Consider the following 20,881-nt stretch of genomic DNA (forward strand, 5'->3'; position numbering starts at 1 on the left):
TCCAGAAAGGGTTCTTTTTCTTTTGACAACTTTTCCAAATTTAATGAAATTAATCTGCTGTCTGACGTACCGACGTCCGCGCTGTAAGGGATGCTGAATTTTAAAGGAAACTTGATCCAAAAATAATTTTTTCACCTTTCTTACTGCTTCTACTTGAAAACGAGAAGATTCCACGCGGTACCGTTCTATCCTGCATGCAACTTCTCTCGCTTTAAGATGAATACAGCCTTTTCAAGGCTATGATGCGTGGTGCCAATTTATAATCGTGGTGCGGAATCCCGTCTGACGAGCGAGACAAAGTTTTCCCCTTTGGCAGAACACTAGGCTTGGCTAGCACGTTCGAATTTCGATGTCCTTTTTGCACAGGTACTACGTGAGCAAACACGAATTGGCTTTGCCTCATCGCGGATGGAACCCGAAGGCAGCACGAAATAAAAAAGTATCTGCTTCTTTTTGCTTCTTAGAGCCCAGACAACACACCCATAATTTACCTGTCTCCACAAATACCCTTTCATTTGGCTTTAGTGTAGTGGCCGCTGCTCTTGAGGGCTAAGCAAACTGAGCACTTCGCGTGAAAGAAACGAAAAGAGAGCTTAGAGTTTGGGACCGTTAATTCAACTCGTTCTCCATTTGTAAGAAGCGTCTCACTATATTTAGCCTTGCAGTGTTGTGCGGTTAATGACGACCTATTTATGGCTTTGAAAACGCTTCAGTATAAGTAGAATCATGAATAGTGAAGTCACGATTGACTATAAATATTTTTCACTGTTTCTGCTGCCGCTTATGAAATGAAAGAGAAGATTTTAAAAGCGCTGTCGCTGGGTGAAGCTGGATATTCCTATCCTATGCTTTTCTTCTACGTGAAGCTGGGTGAATTATCTCTTTGAAAGACAAATTTACGTTAATCTACCAAAGTCAAAGCTTCGCCGGAACATTATCTCATCTCAGTGACACTGAAGATAAATAGTAGTTGTCCTATATCTTTTGCTTCAAGCGGTTTATTCCCAAAGAGGATAACCTGAGTGAAAACGGAGAATTCTTAAGCTGCAACTAAAAATACACTGAAATAATGGTATGGCAGCCAACAACGCTGATATCATTTTATTGCGGATCTTTGATGCAATACCACATTGCCATCTACTTCTAGTCTGTGGTTATTGAGTCTTTTTCGTCATCAATATCACAGCGGTGGAAAAAATGTTTCTACTTTTAATTTTTTGGTAATAATTTACCATTTCTTGCCAAATAAACGTCAGCAGAGCCACGAAAAGCCAAACAATATATTTTATGCGAAGAATTCGGGTCACTATTGTGCAAGAAGTGGTATCTAACGGCGCGCACTCACCTGTTATATTTTATGAGCTGTACAGAGATCAAGCGAAGACACAACTCTTTTGGCATTGCGAGACGTTCTGTTGACAGGAATTGTCCCACCCAAGCGATCTTTATAACACAACCCTCTGATGATCATAGGAGATCGACCATAAATACACTAACCCTTGTTATGATAACCTTGCCTGCCTAACGCTCCGCATCAGACCTCACCGTCCTGGGTGAGTCCAAATGTTATAGCTAAGTCCAAAGTTCACGAACCTTGCAGCTTAGTCGAAATTTTAAACATACCTCTTTGCCGAAACAGTTATGGATGCCAAATTATTCTAATCCCAATTCCCCAAACTGCTAAAGGACTTCACCCGAGGCTAGCTGGTACTATGGTATACATTTTTGTTTTCCATCTTGCAGACTGGCGCACTTGTGCACAGGTGAATGCGTTTTTTAGCTTGTCCCCGTTTCTTTGTTTTTGACTCGTGAGGTGTCGCAGTTAGCCTTAATATACCACGGATGTGTTTCAAATCCTCGCCAAATGCGTCAGCCCTTTCTTGCATTGCAAGCGCACAGATTATTTTGCCACTTACGCGAAATGTAAGAATATCTGATGCCACAGCTGGCTTACAAGGACACGTGTATCGAACTTAATTGTCCAACCCGTATTTTGGCTTTTGGTCTCCACCTCCGCTAAGTATTGCGGTGATGTTAAAAATGTTGATTACGAACGTTCCCCAAGGAAACTTCGCAGAAAAGCGTAATAGAAATTAGTTTTTATTTCAAAGTTGGTCATTCCTAAAATACACTTTATTAAATGATGATGGTGAAGTTTGTACAAATGGAGCATGACACTTTCCAGGTGGGTCATCATATCCTGCGCCGAGCTCAACTTGACGAAGGGTGCTTCCTAGGAGTTAGCTTGATTTCAAGCCCCTGCATGGGCTTCAGAATGAGCTCCATAGCCAGTAGAAGGTCTTCGATAGGAACTTTGGAGGTGACTTGAAAGCGGCGTAAGATGTGCACGAGTAGGATTTTGTCTTCTTTCATTGCGAACTTTTGACCTGTAAAATAGAAAGGAAGCACTGGTCTATTAAACAACTGAGTTGTGTTCTTTTGAAAATGCCTGCCGCTTAACGGTGCCTGCGTAAGGCGCAAATGCAATTCATCGGCAATCGTATTCGCGGATGAGAGACTGCAACGCCCAGAAGGTTGTCCCGGTGCCAAGAAGATTACTGAGACAATAGTGCGGCTTGGCTAGAAAAGAAAGTTGACACTACACTTTGAAAATTGCCGCCGCGGTGGCTGAGTGGTTATGGCGCTCGGCTGCTGGCCGGAAAGACGCGGGTTCGATCCCGGCCGCGGCGGTCTAGTTTCGATGGAACCGACATTCTAGAGGCCCGTGTACTGTGCGATATCAGTGCACATTAAATAACCCTAGGTGGTCGAAATTTCCGGAGCCCTTCACTACGGCGTCTCTCATAGCCTGATTCGCTTTGGGACTTTAAACCCATATAAACCAAACCAAAACACTGAAAATGAGCTTACTTCTATCTGGTATTAGTCCCACCGGAATGTTATGCTTTAATTACATAATTTTGCCCCTGGCAACCTCGCAGCACACTGCGGTGAGCACAAGTGCGAACCTCTACTGGATAGAACGACGGTTCTTCTTAAATCAAAGGACAAGACATCAAGAAAATTGTGGGAAGCATTTTGCATGGCTTCGAAAAAGGAACGTGCTGGGTTCGTTAGCGACCCGTCTGCGGTTTTAACAAAAAAAGAAAAATTGTTTTTAGCCGGTCATTTGTGAAATGCATGACTTGCGAGGATAGCTTATATCTCGCACGGTGTAGGTGATTGTTTTGATATATTGGCTGTCTCTAAAGCTTTTATGTTTGTGTGTCCCATGATTAGATGCGGATAAATATGCGCCATGTCTAAAATAAACCCAGTAGAAAGTTCGCGCTCGTGTCTCGTGGTGTTTTTATGTGGTGCTGTCCCCTTGTCTTGATTGTAGCGCTCCCCAGTTTCAGTATAAAATTTTTAATGACAGTGAATTTTAATGTTGAGCAGTCAGTGGGTACATCAGCGCACTTGCTTCCTTGAAACACTATGTGAAACATGAAGGTTTCGGTTCAGTCTTCTTCGATTCTTAAATGGACGCTGAGGACAGACATCAGTTGGCCTGTATCGAGAGCCTACCGCGTTCTAGCCACATAGAGCCCACTATTACAGTAAACAGAGCTTTTATAAGCTAGAAATGAAAAAAAATAGAGAACGAAATACTGGTGTCGCGATCACCGTCCGATTTCGCATGTAAAATGTCTGCGTCGAGACCGAGTTTTTGATGCGAATTCCCGAGGCTACACTGCACCGCCATTCACTTCAGATCAATGGCACCCCATCCTTTCCGGTAAGGATGCCACGGGTTTCAAAGGACAGGAGGGAAGATTTTTCTATCCAATTTTCTCGGCGACAATTTCGTCTTTCGGTGCCGGACAAATGCCAACGTAGCCAGAAAGAGGCAAAGAATAAATTGTTCCTGAGAACAGTAAATTGTTGCAGTGGTTCTCATCAGTGTCCCCCTTATGCTCCTTGCGAGCGTAAATACCGCTTCCGCGTTCAAGGAGGAAGTCACCTCGTCTTACCCATTGCTCGGTATCAAGGCATTCGGTTCACACAGGCAATATGACGCTACTTATTTCAAAATATCAGCTCCACAGGAGAACTGCTCTGTTGCAGTTCTGCGCAGCGACTCTATAGAGAATTCACTTACCGAGACAGTTTCGCGGTCCTGCAGAGAAAGGTGTAAATGCATAGGTGTGCATTCCTTTTGTATCTATAAACCTCTCAGGTTTGAAAGCGTCGGGGTCCTTGTGGTACCTTGGATGCCTATGGAGGAAGTAGAGAGCAGCAACCGCCACGGTTCCCCGCGGTATTGTGTACTTTCCTGCAGCAAAAGAAAAAAAAAAGATGCCAAGTTTTTGTGGAATCGTTAAACGTGTCCATTTATCTTAAACATACTTTTGCTTGGTGAGCTTCAGCTGCGTTAAATGGGATGGACAAGCAGTTGTTGGGTGTTTGTTTGTCTGAATATTTAATTTCGATGACTAAACGCCTCTAAGAATAGATATTACTTGGGAGCCGGGGAAAAGGAAGATATATCTGATCCATAAACCATCAACAAGGGAAACCAGATAAAAACCTGATTATTGACAGAACAGAGTGACGTAAAAAGCTTTCACGAAAGGTCAAGTGGTCAGTAATTAGCCCAAGACCAACGGGGACACCATCATATTTACGATGGACCTCTGTGCAGAGGGCAGACAATGAGCGGTTCTGCATATATTGTAAATGCGCCTCGCTGTGAAGGGTCTGAAATTCAGTTTAAGCTTTTCGGCACTCGATCCATCTGCTTAAAACTGCTGTTATATTGATATCGGAAACTACATTATCTAAACTGAGTCCAGATTCATATTAGTTCCTTGCTATGTTTCCACCCTGTCAAAATGACACAGTTAAGCAAGCTGCTTACCCACTTAATGAAATTTCGCTCATCCTGTTCCAGCAGTATTTGCAAAGCAGTTGCTCCGTGTAGTGGATCTGCGTAGTTTTTGTATGCTGTATCTTTCAGAAATATTTTTGAGGCAGGAGGCACCCAGGTCTATTTGCGCTGAGTGGGGACGGGAACCTATGATGTGTTCGCGCTTCGCTTAACACGGCAAGTTTCTAGGAGGATGCAAACTTCACATGGGCCTGTGCACTCATGAAATTTGAGTGTTTGCATTTTTCTATCTGGTATTACAATGCGCAATTATTTTTGCTTTGAAAGTATTGCTGTCAAGCCACCGCCATGTGAAAGGGGGCTGCTGCTTTGTCAATCTGTATCTGACAGCCTTTTCTACTCCTCTGTCTGTATCTCTACAGGACAGAAACAAACAAATTTTAATTGAATTTTATGCTTAAAATCTTTTTTTCGTGGGGAGGTTGGCTGGAGTGGGGAGGGGCCTGAAAATATTGCTGTATTTGAGTTGGGGCGTGCTGTGGCAAAAATATACTTATATACAGTGCACCTAACATATACATGTCTGAGCCGCCGCGGTGGCTGAGTGGTTATGGCGCTCGGCTGCTGGCCCGAAAGACGCGGGCTCGATCCCGGCCGCGGCAGTCGAATTTCGATGGAGGCGAAATTCTAGAGGCCTGTGTACTGTGCGATGTCAGTGCACGTTAAAAAACCCCAGGTGGTCGAAATTTCCGGAGCCCTTCACTACGGCGTCTCTCATAGCCTGAGTCGCTTTTTGACGTTAAACCACATTAAAACGATATACATGTCTGAACTGCTGCCGGATGCTGGCAGACATTTTGCGTTCACCTACCTATTCCTAACAGCCTAATTATTAAAAGCAGCTTAGGAGCTGGCTATAAAATACAAAAACACTTACCGACTTTTATATCTGTATCAAGAGCCCGACCAATCATTGATGCTGCTGGATATAGCCTCATGGACTCCTATAGTGAAGAAGAAAATTGTAAAAGTTAGTTTATCTGCATGAAGACATTTTTCAAACACCAGCGTGAAAAGAAGCGTCGATCCAGATATTGTCACTGATTTTTTACAATACAATGTTTATTCAACATCTCAGGGATGTTTGGAGCACGGGCAAAAAGCCAGAAGAAGGCATGGCTAAGGCCCATACCCCAATACATGGCAAACAGTGTGCAGCTACATGCTACAGTGGTTAAAAATAAAGAATAAAAAAATGGGTGCGATAGGAGAATACAAACACAAGTCAAACATGGGCATACATACACACAGCGATTATACCGGTATAGGTTTCTGTAATATTCTCTTCGATACGTCGAAGTATTTTATAATGCCTTTTTATCAGCCGCGAATGGCCATCGCACCTGCGACGACCATTCACGAACGCAATTTGGGTTCGGACAGGATTGTGAATTGCCCCGCGCTAACCCATCATGGACAATGCAACTCATGGAGATTTAAAAGTGTGATGGTTTAAAACTGTGCTTGTTGTATTTAAGCGAATGGAAAATTGCATCATGTGCTATGAGCACAAGTTTGAGCATAGAAGGCCTGAATCATGATGTCCAATCAGAACAGTTTCTACTCAGTCGACTTAAACTTGGTTCCTTCCGCTTCAAGGCACTTGTAGAGAAAATTTAAATGGAGGTTAGCAGCCCTCAATACGGAGGAATTTTATGAAAACATGCGGCTGTCGTTACGCAAAGGTAGGTTGCGTTAATTAGTTTCAGTTTTAAGACTTACCTTTATTTATGTACCTAACACACCGCAGTTACAAAGCAATAATTAGTTTAGGGGCAAAACTGCGTCGTTAGTTGATAAATGCGATGAATAGATGGCACTGTTTTTCTGTAAATTAAGAATAAAACTTACTCTCCACAAAATAGAAAACAACCTATTTAACGTACTTTTTCTCGTTTTTGTGTTTTATTTCAATTCATCGATCGCGCAATCGCTGCTGTGCAAACGACGCGCCTGCTCTTCGGTTACGATTATTCTAGATCTCACCACTTCATTGCTAAGGTAACGATCGTGGCAACTTTGAGAAAAAGTTGCAAGTGTAGCTACAAACATTTCGCTCAGCGGCAGTTTTTTTTTTTTTGGTCGTTGATCTTCGCGCACAAACTGTAATGCTTTTTTTGATGAAACTTCTGTTCATAAAATAAGAGCAACAAGGCTTAATCGATTTATTCGATATGCAATGAAGAGGGAAGCTATTATAATAAAGAGACAAAGCACGCACGTTTAGCTGAACCGGTTAGCTTCAATAGGAGTGCATTAATTAAGGATAGCAAATACAAAGACGTCTCTTGCTAGAGGGGAAATATTTTACACTCGCTTATGACTACAGCTGATCGGGAACAGTTTCAAATAAGCGCCTGACATGCACATGCTCTCTTTTACTGCTCAAAGACCAAACCCTTAAATACGCAAGAGCCTGACAATATTCACAGGCGACCAACATGTTGGAACGAGAGTCGACCCAGAGGGTGTCACTCACCTTTACCACGCATTCTGTGTACGTGAGATTTTTTAGGTCTTCCGCGGAGATTGGCTTATCCCAGTCATCTCCGCACACCAGGTCGATCTCGTCGTGAACCTTAGCCTGGATTTCCGGATGATGGCCGAGCAGGTAGAGTGTGTAAGCAAGGGTCGTCGCCGTAGTGTCAAACCCCTAAGCGTGGGGAATGCAATGGTCATTGTCATCGTCAAAGAAACTGAGAACGGGAGTGCAGTTATTATTTGCTGTTTGATGTACGCTCATATGATACTGACCTTCACTTGTGGAAAAACAAGTCTTCAATCCTGAATACAGGACTCAGTGTTAAACAGAAACCAAAATAAGGAGAAGAGCACTACGTTACGAAAAAAATAAACGAAGGAATTCTTAAAAAACTTTCATGCATCATGTGCCTGCAGAACAATTTTTTTTTTCAAAACGCTGAGGAGGCCAGAGAGAAAAGAAGTAATTTCTGAGAGCTCCTCTCGTTTGTTCGTCGTGATTGTTCGTCGTGATTTAGGTAGAGACCTAAATTATGGATTTCTCAGAAAAGGCTTCAAAATAAGCCTTAGCTTGTCGCATTGCAACTGCAGACACACTTCTTATTCCTCCTGATTTCAGTCTGAATGTGTGAAAATTTCCAAAAAGCACAGTTTTTGTGCTACAATACGACGACCCTCAAAGTGCACTGAAGGTCTACAGGTTTATTTTAAAAACACTCTTACTTATTGACATTGTCAGTTGCAGTACGTGAGCGTACATGAGTTACGAAAGAAGGTATACCAGAGGGATGCCGGTTAATTTTCACCACCTGGCGGCATCGTACTACACACGAGCGTTTTTAGATTTCTCCTTAAAAAATGCGGCCGCAAGGATCGAATTTCCTGACCTCGTGTTAAGCTGCATAAAGCAGGTACCATTGCCAAATAACATAAGAATATATGCCAAAGCAAGGATAGTAAAATAACTTAAGTTAGTAAATAACTTAGTAAATAGGCTTTCTGCAACAGAAGTCTTAGCTTTATTTGAAGAGACATTGAAAACTGTTGAAGGAGGCTTTTCTTTCGAGCTTATATGCGGATTGCTGGTGGAAAGCAATTGCAACAAATACCGTATACACTGTGGTAAGGGCCGCTTCCTCCATCATAGCAGACGATAATTTTAAAAAAAAACAAAGCCGGCAAAGGGTAACTGATTTTCATCTCTGTATAATTTTCTCCGCCCGAGACGCTCGGCTAGGAGCTGCGGTACTGCGACATCTGCCTGCAGCACGCGGTACGACCATGCCGACGAAGAGTCGCTCCGTTCACACTTCACCTAGAACCGAAATAACACGGAGGCTTCTCCACTATGCAGCAATGCGTCTGCTCTGTTGAACGAGTCTCATCTGCTAGGCGTCCGCCTCATTATTAATTAGAAAGTTGCCACAACGCTCACGAGCTACGCAAAAGCAGTCTTTGGAAGGGGCTGTGGAGCCAGCGGCCCGTTTTTCATAAATGATCTAATCATATTGCCAGTATAGTAGCAGCAAAAAATTGTGTTCAATTAAAGCCAAAGTAGTTCGATTGATTTTCGCAGTATCTTCGGCTACGAAGCAAGCGGAAGAGCAGGCAAGGCGACAGCGGCCTCACACCAACGCAAGGAAGGCCGCCGCGGGTGGCACGTGCGAAGTATAATTTCTAACCGACGGTGAAACTGCCGTTTTGACCGAACATCAAATCTCATCACTGCACGCACATGTCACCGCATTAATAGTTATTCAGAATAAGTCCGGGTGGCGTGACATTTCCCAGTAAAGTGTCAGGCCGGCCTGTTTCACTTCTTCCCGTTCCACTTCTTCCAGTTCTTCCCGGCTGTCGTATCATCCGGACTTTCAATTTGTTCAGCAAGGTAGAACTTTGGGCCAGTTGGTGCTTTATTTTTTCCATCGTCAAACAGCGCACAGAAAAACATCAGGACACTTGGAAGGAACGACACGGACAAGATCGACGCTAACAACTGAAGTCGCTAGGGCACTCTTGTTTGTGCCGTTCCTTCCAAGTGTCCTGGTGTTTTTTTCTTTCTGTACGCTGTTTGACGATGGAAAAAATTTCAATTTGTTACCTCCATGAAGGTCCACCAGGCTCGTGCTAACTGCCTTTAAAATATGGGTCATAGCACAAACTCGGTGCGCGTAGTGTGGGCTGCACTGCAGTCGAATAACTTTAGTGGAAAAATGCAGCTCTCGTTTTAGGGCTGCACCCCGTCAAAATCTCGAAAAAAATGTGGGGCCCTCACATGAGAGCATACGGTATTTTGCTTCCAGTGTTTAGAATTGGTATGTCTGGAGGCTGCATTCTTTCAATGAAAAACTTATGCAACATGTCTTTTAAAATGTAGTAGTTGAACACCTCACACTTCCTGGAAAACAGAACTTCTGCAAGCGAGAAAGACTGAAATTGGCCCACCGTGTGTATGTGCCCTCGTATTTGAGGCAACAACAACAATTGGCCTGGTGCTTACGAAGCGATAAGCACTTTATGGCAGGAACGCGGAACAAATTACACTCATATTTCATGATGCATTGTAAAAATCATGTACACCCAACATGGCCTTGTTCTCGCTCTTTTGGAGACGTAGGCCTAATATTGCGGCAACAAACACGAGGACATCCATTCATGTTATCCTCAAGGTATTTAATACGCACGCACATTTATATTTAAGTAATGGCTTGCAAGTATTTTCACCTCAAAGAATGTTCTAGAACAATTATTGAGTCAAACGACATTTTACCTCATCTGAGGAAACGTGCTTGGAAACCAACGAACATAAGAAATCCAAGGCTTTAAGCACGTATTAGTAGAGAACATGTTTATTCCATGCAACACAAAAGTAGGTAAAAGCCGCAGAATGGTTTCTTGGAGCGTTTGTTTTTAGAATCAAAGCATATTCCATTTGTTTTACTATTAATAATGCTGGCGTTGTTAATAGATGACTTACCCCAATCAGCGTCGAGAGTAGCTCGTCCCGGACGTCAATCTCGCTCATCGTGCCTTCGTCGACGCACATTCTTATCAAAATTTCCAGAAAAGAGTTTTTCGAAATAGGGTCTCGGATGCCTTTCCGGTAGTCGGCGAACCTCTTTTTGAGGATCTGCAAATAAACCAAGAGCCTGTGTCAAGGGGCACATTGATGTACGGCTTCGATGATTCTGCAAATGGTGCTTCACGAAAACTTGCCATATACGCGCGTACTCATTTATGTTAATATTTATTCCTGCCTTTCACACTGGGCCATCGTCAAGCACTGGGTCGCGTAGAGATGCAAGAGTGGTTTTTTTTTTCTATATTACTCCTCTTCCTTCTTTTTACCGCCTTTTTTTAATTATTGCCATCGGCACCGTCTCCGCTTCGAGCTGTTGGCGAGAAGCGCGGACAGCAGTTTCCGCATGAAAGGAGAGATGTGATTTTTTACCATTGCGTGTGCCTTCGCCCACTAAAAGATTGCTGGAGTCATGGCTGTCGTCGCTAAGTAATGCAAGGTGCCCTGCTTCCTAGTGCTTGACAGCGCTTCTATGCCTGTTATTTCACTTTTCTAGTTCCGGGAATTGCTTTATACAGATTAATGGCTGATATCTTGCACTTTCGTGATGTCACCATCTCCTATGATAAAGGGTCAGGACTGTGTGGTAAAATCGCCATCGCTGGTCTCAACATTGCCAGTATACATTACTGTTTCGGCCCAGACAAGTTACAGAGCGTTTAGGACACAGGCCAGGCTGCACCGCTAATTTTTATGGAGCCTCATTAACATTCTTCTGTTTTTTAACCCTCTCTGCACGTATTCGACTCTCTATTGCCATTGCGAAGATTAAGTATGACTGCGCTATCTAAAGGCACCGATTTTAAGCTTTCATATTATGAAGCGCTCGTAAGGTGGGGCCTATGATGACGGCAAATAGCCTATAAACGAAGCGTTGAATGGTAATAACTACGCTATAATCTGGGGTTAATAAGGTTGCATAAGGTACTCTGAAGGACTGCCACACTTACGCCAGTGACGAACTGCTTAGCCGCTTCTACGTTTTTCAGCATCTCCTTGTGCTCGCTGCTAAACAGATAGAGGAAGTCAAACCAGTGGTGGAAGTGTATGACACGGTTCACTATGCTGTCGGAGATTCTAAATGGGCAAAAGTAAAGAGATTAGTGTTCAGAGGTTTTTGGTGCAAAGCGGTAGGTTGTAAGCAGGTGAAAAACTTACGCGTCATGAATTTTCAGGTAACCCACTCGCTCTATTTCTTCTTCATTGTAATCGATGCCCATGGATGTTTCTGTGGAGACAGAAGAATTTAATTTATGACTAGTTATCCACAAGTCATTTCGATTCAATTTCGTATTTTAGTGACAAACGGCTACATATTTCAGCTATGACCAAGTGACTTAGTAAAAATAATTCAGTTTCTCAGGTTATTTCCTAAAACTTGGCTATTTACAATGTTCTGAAGAATGTAATAATTTTGTTCCTACAGCATGGATGGCTGTTCTAGTTTTGTTGATAAAGTTGTGCCCGACGACACTGATATAGCATGCAATTAATTATCATGCACATTTAAAGTAGTGAAACAGCTTTTGCCAGAAATAGGACAAATACATCATTCACGCATAATCAAGATGATGAGATATATTAGGCACCTCAAATGCTACTTGCGAGTGACCACTATGAAATTCTCCTCTCTCACTATGAGGCTATCGAAACAGTTCCATGCATCGCAGTAATATAAATTCCTTACCGAGCAGCACTCCGAGGGCCGCGGCCCGAACGATGGGCAGGATATCGAAAAATTCCCCGTTCATGGTGGCCACTTTCCGCATGAGCCTCTCGCCTCTCTTGTTCATAATGGGGACGTAATCGTCCAGAATGCCAAAGTGAAAGGCGGGGGTTATGGCCCTCCGACGGGTTTTCCATGGCGCATCGCTCCTGTTGGAAAAAATGAGCCGACGCTGAGGCAGCAATCGAATATCTAGCGGTAACGCCTAACATAGGTCGCCGGTTCGAATCCTTCCGCGAAATAGACTATAACTAACTAGGAAGTTTATGCTGCACGAAACGCAAAATCGTGTGCCACCTCCCCGAATACTCCGCGACAAACGGTTCAGCCGCAATATGAAGATTCGTAAATATGTGGAATTGGGGGTACATAGGTCTCAGGTTCGAATCCCTGTCTTTAGCTAGACTCTAACTTAACTAGCGTTTTTGCTGCACAAAAGGCTGAATCGTATGACACCATCTGGAACATTCTGCGGCAAACTGTTGGCCCACAAATTTTACACGAATGTCGAGGTTAACTGGCCCGACTTAGACACCTGCCAGACAGGGATGTTTAAACCTAATCGACATATATCAGTTTCGGGCTGTGGTGCACGGGCCTCACGCTGCCACTTGTTATAATTTCATTCCATTATGTAACCACCTCTGTTACCATGGGAACCACTGGCCTGTTACGATTTGATTTATAACGCATAACGCTGAGACCCAAACGCGAGAAGTAGGGCTTAACTCTCTAAAAAAAATGCCTGAAAGGAATAGTCAGCTATTCTCAAGGATCGTTCGCACAACTATGGCTGTGTTCTTGCTCGACTGTTTTGTTGCTGAGCTTCAAGCAGCAGCTAAAACGGCTTAACATTAGAAAGTTTTGGCTTTAAGTGCACGATCAATCCATGCTAATAATTTGCGGGACTACAGCTCGAAAGTGGAATCTGCTAGCGTTACACTAGAGGGTGCAAAAAATAAAATGAAGCGGCTGGCAGCAGTCTTCATGGCCATACGCTATGCTCTCCTTAGTTTACGATATTCACTTCAATTGAGCCTATTGTTCAGGAAATCAAAGGACGGCTTCCAGACAGTTTACATAGTCCACAATGATTTGTACAGAGATAAATTTCAAAACTACGCTCTGCTTGTCCACAGGCTTACAATTTGCCCCCCCCCCCCCCCCCCCCCCCCCCCATTCAGCAATTTCGTTCCTCATCTTTCGAAAATTTGGCCCACTTTCCTCGGCTTTATTCAACCAAAAAGAAAAGGTTAGTTTTTTCACGGATTCTGTTGTAACATGTAGGACTGCCGTGTTCTTCCTTCTTTTAGGTGTCTAAATATCTTTTTTTTTAATCGTATGTTACTTGTTATTCTTAAATATGGACTGATTTCTCGCCAAGATATGTGCCCTGCATTCGCATGGCAGACCACGCGCGCAAGAGCAGGCTAAAAGGTTTATTTTTTTTAAAGTTTTCTTTAAGAATTTCGCGCTTGATATCTGGGCAACACTTGCTTGCTCGATAGACCCCGTTCGACTGCGCTGGGAGCAGAGCCGCGGGAAATGTCCGCGCGAGGTTATGAATACAGAAAAGGTCTATTTCTATCAACAGAGTGGTCCCTCATTAAACGATGTGTCGACACTTGTGCAGAGGTGGTTAGCAGCGGCTTCGTGTTAGCTTCACAAGAAACAACCGTGTATGCAGAAGCGTTTCTTACCATTGATTCTGCACTACAACCCATTGTAGGTATCTACAAATTCAGTAGGTTGGCTCAGCACACACACAAAAAAATAGACAGAATTTGGATAACTACCCTGGCTAAGTGACACTGTATTTCTTTTTTAGCCTTCTCTTACGGTAGCCTATGTTTTTGTCGGCAGTGACGGCAATTTATAGTGGTCAACTTTTTCTCTACTGCCACTCAACAAGCCTACGTCCCATCTAAAAATGAGTCCTTCACTTTTACTTTGGTTTTGATGCACCCTTTGCTGACTAATAGGGGCTTGCAGCATGTCGTTAGGGGAGAAAGCAGTTAATTTGCTGGAGCAATCGCAAAAAATTAGGCTCACCGTAGAGAAGTTGTGGTATCATGACCTACCACTCCTCAATATTTTTCGCTTTCTTCTGCTCTCTTGACATATTATGAGTATACTTTTGTTTAATATCACCGACACATCTGGGCCAAATGTTCTTAGTTGCCCTTCGAGCATAGCACCAACGAAAAAATGGCGGAATTCCGCGCTTACACAACGGCTCTCCTGTGTATTTCCCCATAAACCATTTCCCGCATTTCCTATCATGTCATACACCACGCCAGGTGTGTGGCTAAGCAAAAATCTTCAGCAGCATTAAAGAATGTCATGCAACTACTTTCAGGATATTTACTCAGGCTAATATAAGCTATATTTAATTTTTCTGGGATACTGGCGGATGAAGATTTCGTCATGTACGCACAATCTACACATGATTTCACACAGCGGAAGTGTTAGATCACAGTGTGGCATCGAGGGCACTCACAGGTTCAATATGCCTCCACCAATCCATGGTTTCGTCATGTCGTAAAAGAACGCCTTGTTTATGTTCTTCCTGTGACCCAATACTGCCTGCGGGAGAGGCCAAAAAAGAATGTTAGGGCTAAAGAATACGGGGTCAAGAGGATAATGTGTTTTCCGCTCATATAAAATGGTGAGGCGTTCCTCTTTATCGGAAGCGTGGCATCTCCGGTGTTAAAAAAAAAGGAAACCATTATCGTAAACAAGCATCAGCATTGCCTACAAACAAAAGAGGCTACGACCAGGGCCACAGAGTAAAGCAGTATACAAGTGAAAAGAAGATAAAAAACAAGAAAACAAAAGGCAAGATCAAAATGAAGATCAAAATAAGAACAAAAGAAGAAAACAAGACTTCCATCAAGAACTTAACTACACTTTTGAAAAGACATTTCTTCTCTACAAATGTAAGAAACCTGTTCAATGTACGGTAGAAAAAGATTAATGGCGGCCGCGAAACGGTGACTTTCGCTACGCGCCAAAAATCAAAAAGCTTAGGCCTTCTTGCCACGATTCACTCACAGTGGCAACGTACACATCCATAACGCATGTTGAAAACTAGCTGTCGGTAAGTGCAACTCTAAATGCGGAAGATTTTCAAAGCCTGCACACATTTTATTTTGATTTCTATCTTTACGAAAATTGCCCTAGTGTTCCTTCCTTATGGTGCTTCCCCACTCTGTAATTGGAACGCTGCTCGTTTTCTCCCGGACTGAGAATTCAGTAACTGTACTTCAAGTATCTTGCCGAATAACTTAATTAATAAAAGGCGCTCTAATGTACGTCAGGGATTCTCATGTATAAGACGCTTCCTCGACAACAATATAAAAAAGGAGGCATGCAGACTCATTTATAGTGATATGAAAAGAGCTAACCTCCTTATCAATTAACTGCTGATGCTCTCAGGTTGTTCTCCGTAATTTAGATTTGCTCAAAATGTGTGTGAAGTACTAGATATAATACTTACTACCTCTTAGAATATACATATAAACGTTTTAATTGAAGAAACCGTGGAATGCAAGGAAAAGATTTCACCCTAAACAATATGAATACACAAAAATAGAGGCTTCTGTAATTAGTCACTTATGTTAACTGAAATTCTGCAGCTTGCGATAGAGTCCTCAAGGGTACCTTGTTTAGGTAGTTCAAGAACGTATTTTTGGTGGTTAAAATATCTGCCCCCGTATTGAAGAAAAACGTTCAGTTTTTCATACGCGTACCTTTCGTCAGTCCGGTCTGCTAGGTAGTAAATTGAACTACTTGTTCCTGGGTGGAATATCGCAGCATGAGCCTCATAGAGAGGTAATTTCATCTTTTCACCACGCGGTATCATCATGATCATCATCATCATCAGCCTGACTACGTACACTGCAGGGCAAAGGCCTCTCCCATGTCTCTCCAATTAACCCTGTCCTTTGCCAACTGCGACCATCGTATCCCCGCAAACTTCTTAATCTCATCCGCCTACCTATCTTTAAGCCGCCCCCCGCTATGCTTGCCTTCTCTTGAAATCCACTCCGCTACCCTTAAGCACGCTCTATACATACTTCCCGGTGATGGGTTCAAAATGCGTTTGGAAAGAATAAGGTGTTTGTTGAGGAAAAAAAAACACGACAAAAGAAAAAATAAAAGCAGGGGTTAGCTGCAGGCATGGCGTGCACTCTCTCTCCTGTGATGTAGCTTAATGTGATATCAATTCTCTGGTCGTAATTGTCGTCAGCGTGTACATGTGACTGCAACCAGTGACATGGACGCGGTGTGCGTCGATAGTGCAAAAATAAATAAAGCAGCTCTGCTGCGTAAACAGCAATTTCGTCTCTGTCAAGTGCAGTATTGATCTGAAGAAAAATTGTGCCACAATGCGAACGTGGAAAAACAGCATACCTATTGCTGTTTGCTTGCCTTGGCGGAAGATCAACATGTGTGGATTTTGCTTTTTATAACTTGTGAACGTTTTGTAAAACTCCGTGCGGTGATAATAACTGATTCACTGGAATTTGGCGCATGTGGTCTTGTTTGTTTTCTACCTTATCTTTATATTGCTAATAACCGTGCGCTTCGGGAATAATTAATTATTCGTAATTGTATATAAATACGATTGTTTGATATCTGGTGTCAACGTTCGCCTTCGAACGGTCGTGCATTGCTGCACTAAGCTTGCTCATTTGGTAGTGGACTTCAAAGCTTGGTGGTAAGATTTTACATTCCTTGCGGCGGTTCAGCCAGCTTTTGTTGAACTTATTCTTCTTTAGAAACACTGCTTAAAGATGAAAATCATGCCAAGTAATGACCGCGGGACTTTGGAGGTGCAGTGGGTTATGAAAACCGTCTGTGCATTGCTTGAATGCGCACTTGTCTCCGGTATTCTTTTTTCGCACAAAGCATAATTAGATATTTGTTTTGCATATGTGGCTTACCTATATTCGCTCGAAAAAAAGCCTAAGAAAAAATATAAATGAATAAATGTGCCTTTTTGTGTCAAAGCCCTGCAGTGCCGACGCCGCTTCCGTTGCCTCCTGAACTGCCGCAGCGCACCTAGCGGCAGCTTCTGTCCCTATACGAAACTCGGAAGTTTCATGACCAGTGGTGTTACTTAGCATATATAAAATAAAGACGTGAGGCCTTCTTTTCTTGTGTGCATGTGTGTGCGCGCGCGCGCGTGTGTGTGTGTCGAGATTTTTACAACTGCCGGCGATAACGCTGAGCTTGTGCCCTTCAACACTTGATAATTACCTCGGTAGCAACAAGCGTTACCAACGCAAAATGCGCATGACTTATTGCATCCGTAGCTGGCTGATAATCCGTGGGCACATTCACGCTAAGGACTATTATAAACATTTAGTAAAAATTACTGCCGTCGCCTGAACCACGCACAAAATTGTTGCTGCAAGGATTTGTGAGGTATATGCTAGCGATGAAGTACGAATGCATATCGAAGATTAATCAAGTCCTAAAGCCACGATATCCTGTAGCGGGATTGAACGACGGCGCGGTTAAGTTCTATTGTCTACTTTCAATGAACCACGTGTTTGAAAAATTCCCGGGACAATGCGCCCGTAACCGTGGTAGGCGCACACCCGCACAGCGGTGCAATTATCAATGCCACTTCTTGGGTTTTTAGTGAGAGAAGTCACGAAAGAATTTTGATAATCCCGAGCACGCACGAGCAAAGTAACAGAACCGTTTGGCAACATCCGATTGCAAACGGAAACAAGCAAGAGCGCATTGGCGTCGGGAACATTTGACACAGCTGGTAACCTCTTCGCAAGTAAAACGAAAAAAAAACGAGCAATCATTTTACTTTTTAACCATCAATCATAACCGTCCTACAAAATTATACTTATTTGGGCTGACTGGAGAATATTCGAAAAGTAACATGAAACAACTGGAAGGACAGGACAGGGTGCGCTCATCCTAGATTTTTTTTTCCTTGTCCTGTCCTTCCCGCTGTTTTGGGTTCCTTTTCGAATGATCGCCCCATTTTGTATTAATGCATTAACAGTCCATCGTTGAGGGAAGTGGGAGAAGGTTTTCTGTTTTAGATAGCGAATTAAATTTCCTCAAATGAGCTTTGAAGCTACTTGCTTATAGCTTTTCGCCTGACATAATTTCGTTCTCTGTGACTAATAAACAAACGTCTTCAAATAATTTATCTTCACATCACTGCGTTATCTTATACTTCTTACTCCAACCTGATGAAAATTCTGTTTGTCCAGTCGAAATTAAAACATATTTCCTGAGCCTGTAATAGTTCCGCCTCTATTTTTGGAGTGCTCAAGAACCTAGAACGATGTATTCAGACACGTATTCAGTTAAGTACCTTCACACCAGAATCTACATTTAGATCAAATCTAACAAGCAGCCTACATCAATGCGCAACAAAGGTACCAGTTAGCTGGGCGCCGTGAGAAGAAAGTTGTTTCAAACAGCAGTGTGTTCTTTCGATATTTCTTTCGCATGTTCTTGCGCGCGCTTTTTACTTCGAAGACCAGCTAACCATGGAAAAAACTGCTCAGAGCGCCCATTTTTCTGCACACTGGCTAAAAAAGTAACGAGGCGAAATCATTATTTCTCTTTGATTAAGCGGCCTCGTTCAGGGCGCTGAAGCAGCACGCTTTTTAAACGTTCTAAAAGCGACTGCGCGTAATAGTACAGGCATCCACTGACGAGGACGAAATTGCCGTCTGTCATCACTTAAAGCAAAACGGGTTGGTTGCGAATATAGTTTGGCTATAGCTTTGTTTTGAATGATCCGCGTTGCAGCCCCTGTTTTGCTTGTATCCAAACTCAGAAAGAACTTTTACATTGCCTCTACTATAAACATGTCAGTTATATTCTGTTCAGTACCTTTACATGTGCCTTTGCCCATTGTGTGCACTGAGGTGCTGTGTCTGTCCGTAACAGCTTAAGGGGCGGTCAGGTGCCTCTTAAGCTTGCTACTGATGATGTTTTTATCTTTTCCACAATCTATATGTCAGTGTTCATGTACTACATTCAATTACCTCAATCACAGGCGGCGTGGCGCCGAGAAGAAACGCGTACGGTCCGTACCAGGCTACTGTCACATCTTGATCTTCAACCGACTTGAAGAGGTTGTGCAGGTACTTGAATGCCTCTGCATTTGGAATCAGGAGAAAAAAAAATATGCTCAGACCTTATCGCAAAAATTGAACGTCTTACACCGAAACTTAGGTTTCGTGAATTTAAGCTGAAAAGAGTTCACAGCATCAACTCCTCAGATACGAAACAAATATACAGGTACGTTTGTTTTGTCAAGTACGCATCGTCTTGGAGAATGCGTACGTTCTCAATTAAATTTAAGGAAGGACCCGAGCTATGAGCAATGTAACCATTTCACGAAGCAAATGAAAGAAACCGCCGCTCAGCCCTTCTCCTCTACACACAAATATAATTTAGTGAACACCACTAAACATTAACAAAATTATCTGTAATTGCGTTATGAGAAGCAGAGCTTCATTTTCATTTCTACCAGCCTTCCTTTTTCTCTACAAATATAGCAAACATGATGTCACCATCGCACATACGCGACAAAAGTAGCGACCACCCCACTCTCGAAGCGCGCGCACACATTCGGGAAGAGTCTTGTGAAGCGTATACTCACTGACTTTCATGTCAAGACGGGGATCCATTGCAGACAGCTGCTTGTACAAGTCGAGGAGCATCGTGAACGATTTCTGAGGTTTGGGCTGGGGCACATCGCGCAAATGCCACCACATGCGTAGCCATTCGGCCATGCCGCGCGCGACGTAGATGATGAGTGCCGCTGCGATCGTCGAGGCCACAGCGCCCAGGGCCCAATATAATAGACCCGGGGCCCTCTCGAAAGTCCTCAGAGCTGTCAGTGTCGATATCATCCCTGACGCGCGCGAGCTTCTGACTGGCGGCCGAGCCTGAACTGATGCTATTTAAACCGGAACTGATTAGTGTATACCCTTTCCCAGTAGGGGAAAGGTCGGTCTATTTCAGCCAGGGGGCAGTTCACGCTAGCGTTGGCGAGAGAAGTGCGGCGACCACAACACATTCTAAGGCGAGAGATACGCTGCTGAAAGAAGGCGTTGGGGCGAGGTGGCCAGTTCATGCCATGCTACGGAAACGCGATGCGGCCGAAAGGGAGTAGGCACGTGGCCACTGGCGACGTCAAGAGTGCTGGCAAACAGACATAACTCGGGCTGAGACGGAGAGGCACCCTCGCACGCTGAGGCCAATGCTTGTTATAGAGCCGCCACAAGGCCGCCTGTGGCGACTTAAGAGGAAGACGTGAGCGGGAGGAAAAAAGACGCGGATACGTGAATACTCCTGTCGGGCTCTCCCTTGCGTTGACCTTCCAAAGTTGTGGTATCGAGACGCGGAAAGAGAGCGAGCTCTGCGTAAAGTGCCAAAATTTTGGGGCGTCACTACGGGAGCCAACTTTACGCATTCTAGCTTCGGGTTTCTAGTTTTTTAAGTGCACACTTTTATCTTATAACGTCTTTTTTTTTTATTTCAGAGGCAGTTTGCGTACGCAAGTTCCTGTGAAGAAGAAAGTGAGTGATCACCGTACTTTTTCCTTGCGGTTTTTGGTACGTGTTACGTGTCCGACGGCCGCGGCGAGGAGCAGAAAAGTTTTGGGTAGAACGGCATTTATTTCCTCATGCTTATGGGTTGATGGCTC

At 43.5% G+C, this 20,881-nt stretch overlaps 1 protein-coding gene across 1 annotated transcript; it reads right to left on the reverse strand.

Moving 5' to 3' along the window:
* Positions 1 to 2,093: 2,093 nt before the first annotated feature.
* Positions 2,094 to 20,381, reverse strand: LOC144114623 (cytochrome P450 4V2-like). Its single transcript, XM_077648483.1, has 11 exons — positions 19,832 to 20,381; positions 19,212 to 19,324; positions 14,678 to 14,763; positions 12,139 to 12,326; positions 11,610 to 11,679; positions 11,402 to 11,528; positions 10,350 to 10,502; positions 7,371 to 7,544; positions 5,769 to 5,835; positions 4,103 to 4,276; positions 2,094 to 2,387 (listed from the first exon to the last, which is right to left on the reverse strand). Exons 1-11 carry the CDS (start codon positions 20,082 to 20,084, stop codon positions 2,212 to 2,214), a joined length of 1,581 nt encoding a protein of 526 aa, XP_077504609.1. The 5' UTR covers positions 20,085 to 20,381; the 3' UTR covers positions 2,094 to 2,211.
* Positions 20,382 to 20,881: the final 500 nt, after the last annotated feature.

This window comes from Amblyomma americanum, chromosome 1 (assembly GCF_052857255.1).
Source record: "Amblyomma americanum isolate KBUSLIRL-KWMA chromosome 1, ASM5285725v1, whole genome shotgun sequence".
Lineage (NCBI taxonomy): Eukaryota > Metazoa > Arthropoda > Arachnida > Ixodida > Ixodidae > Amblyomma > Amblyomma americanum.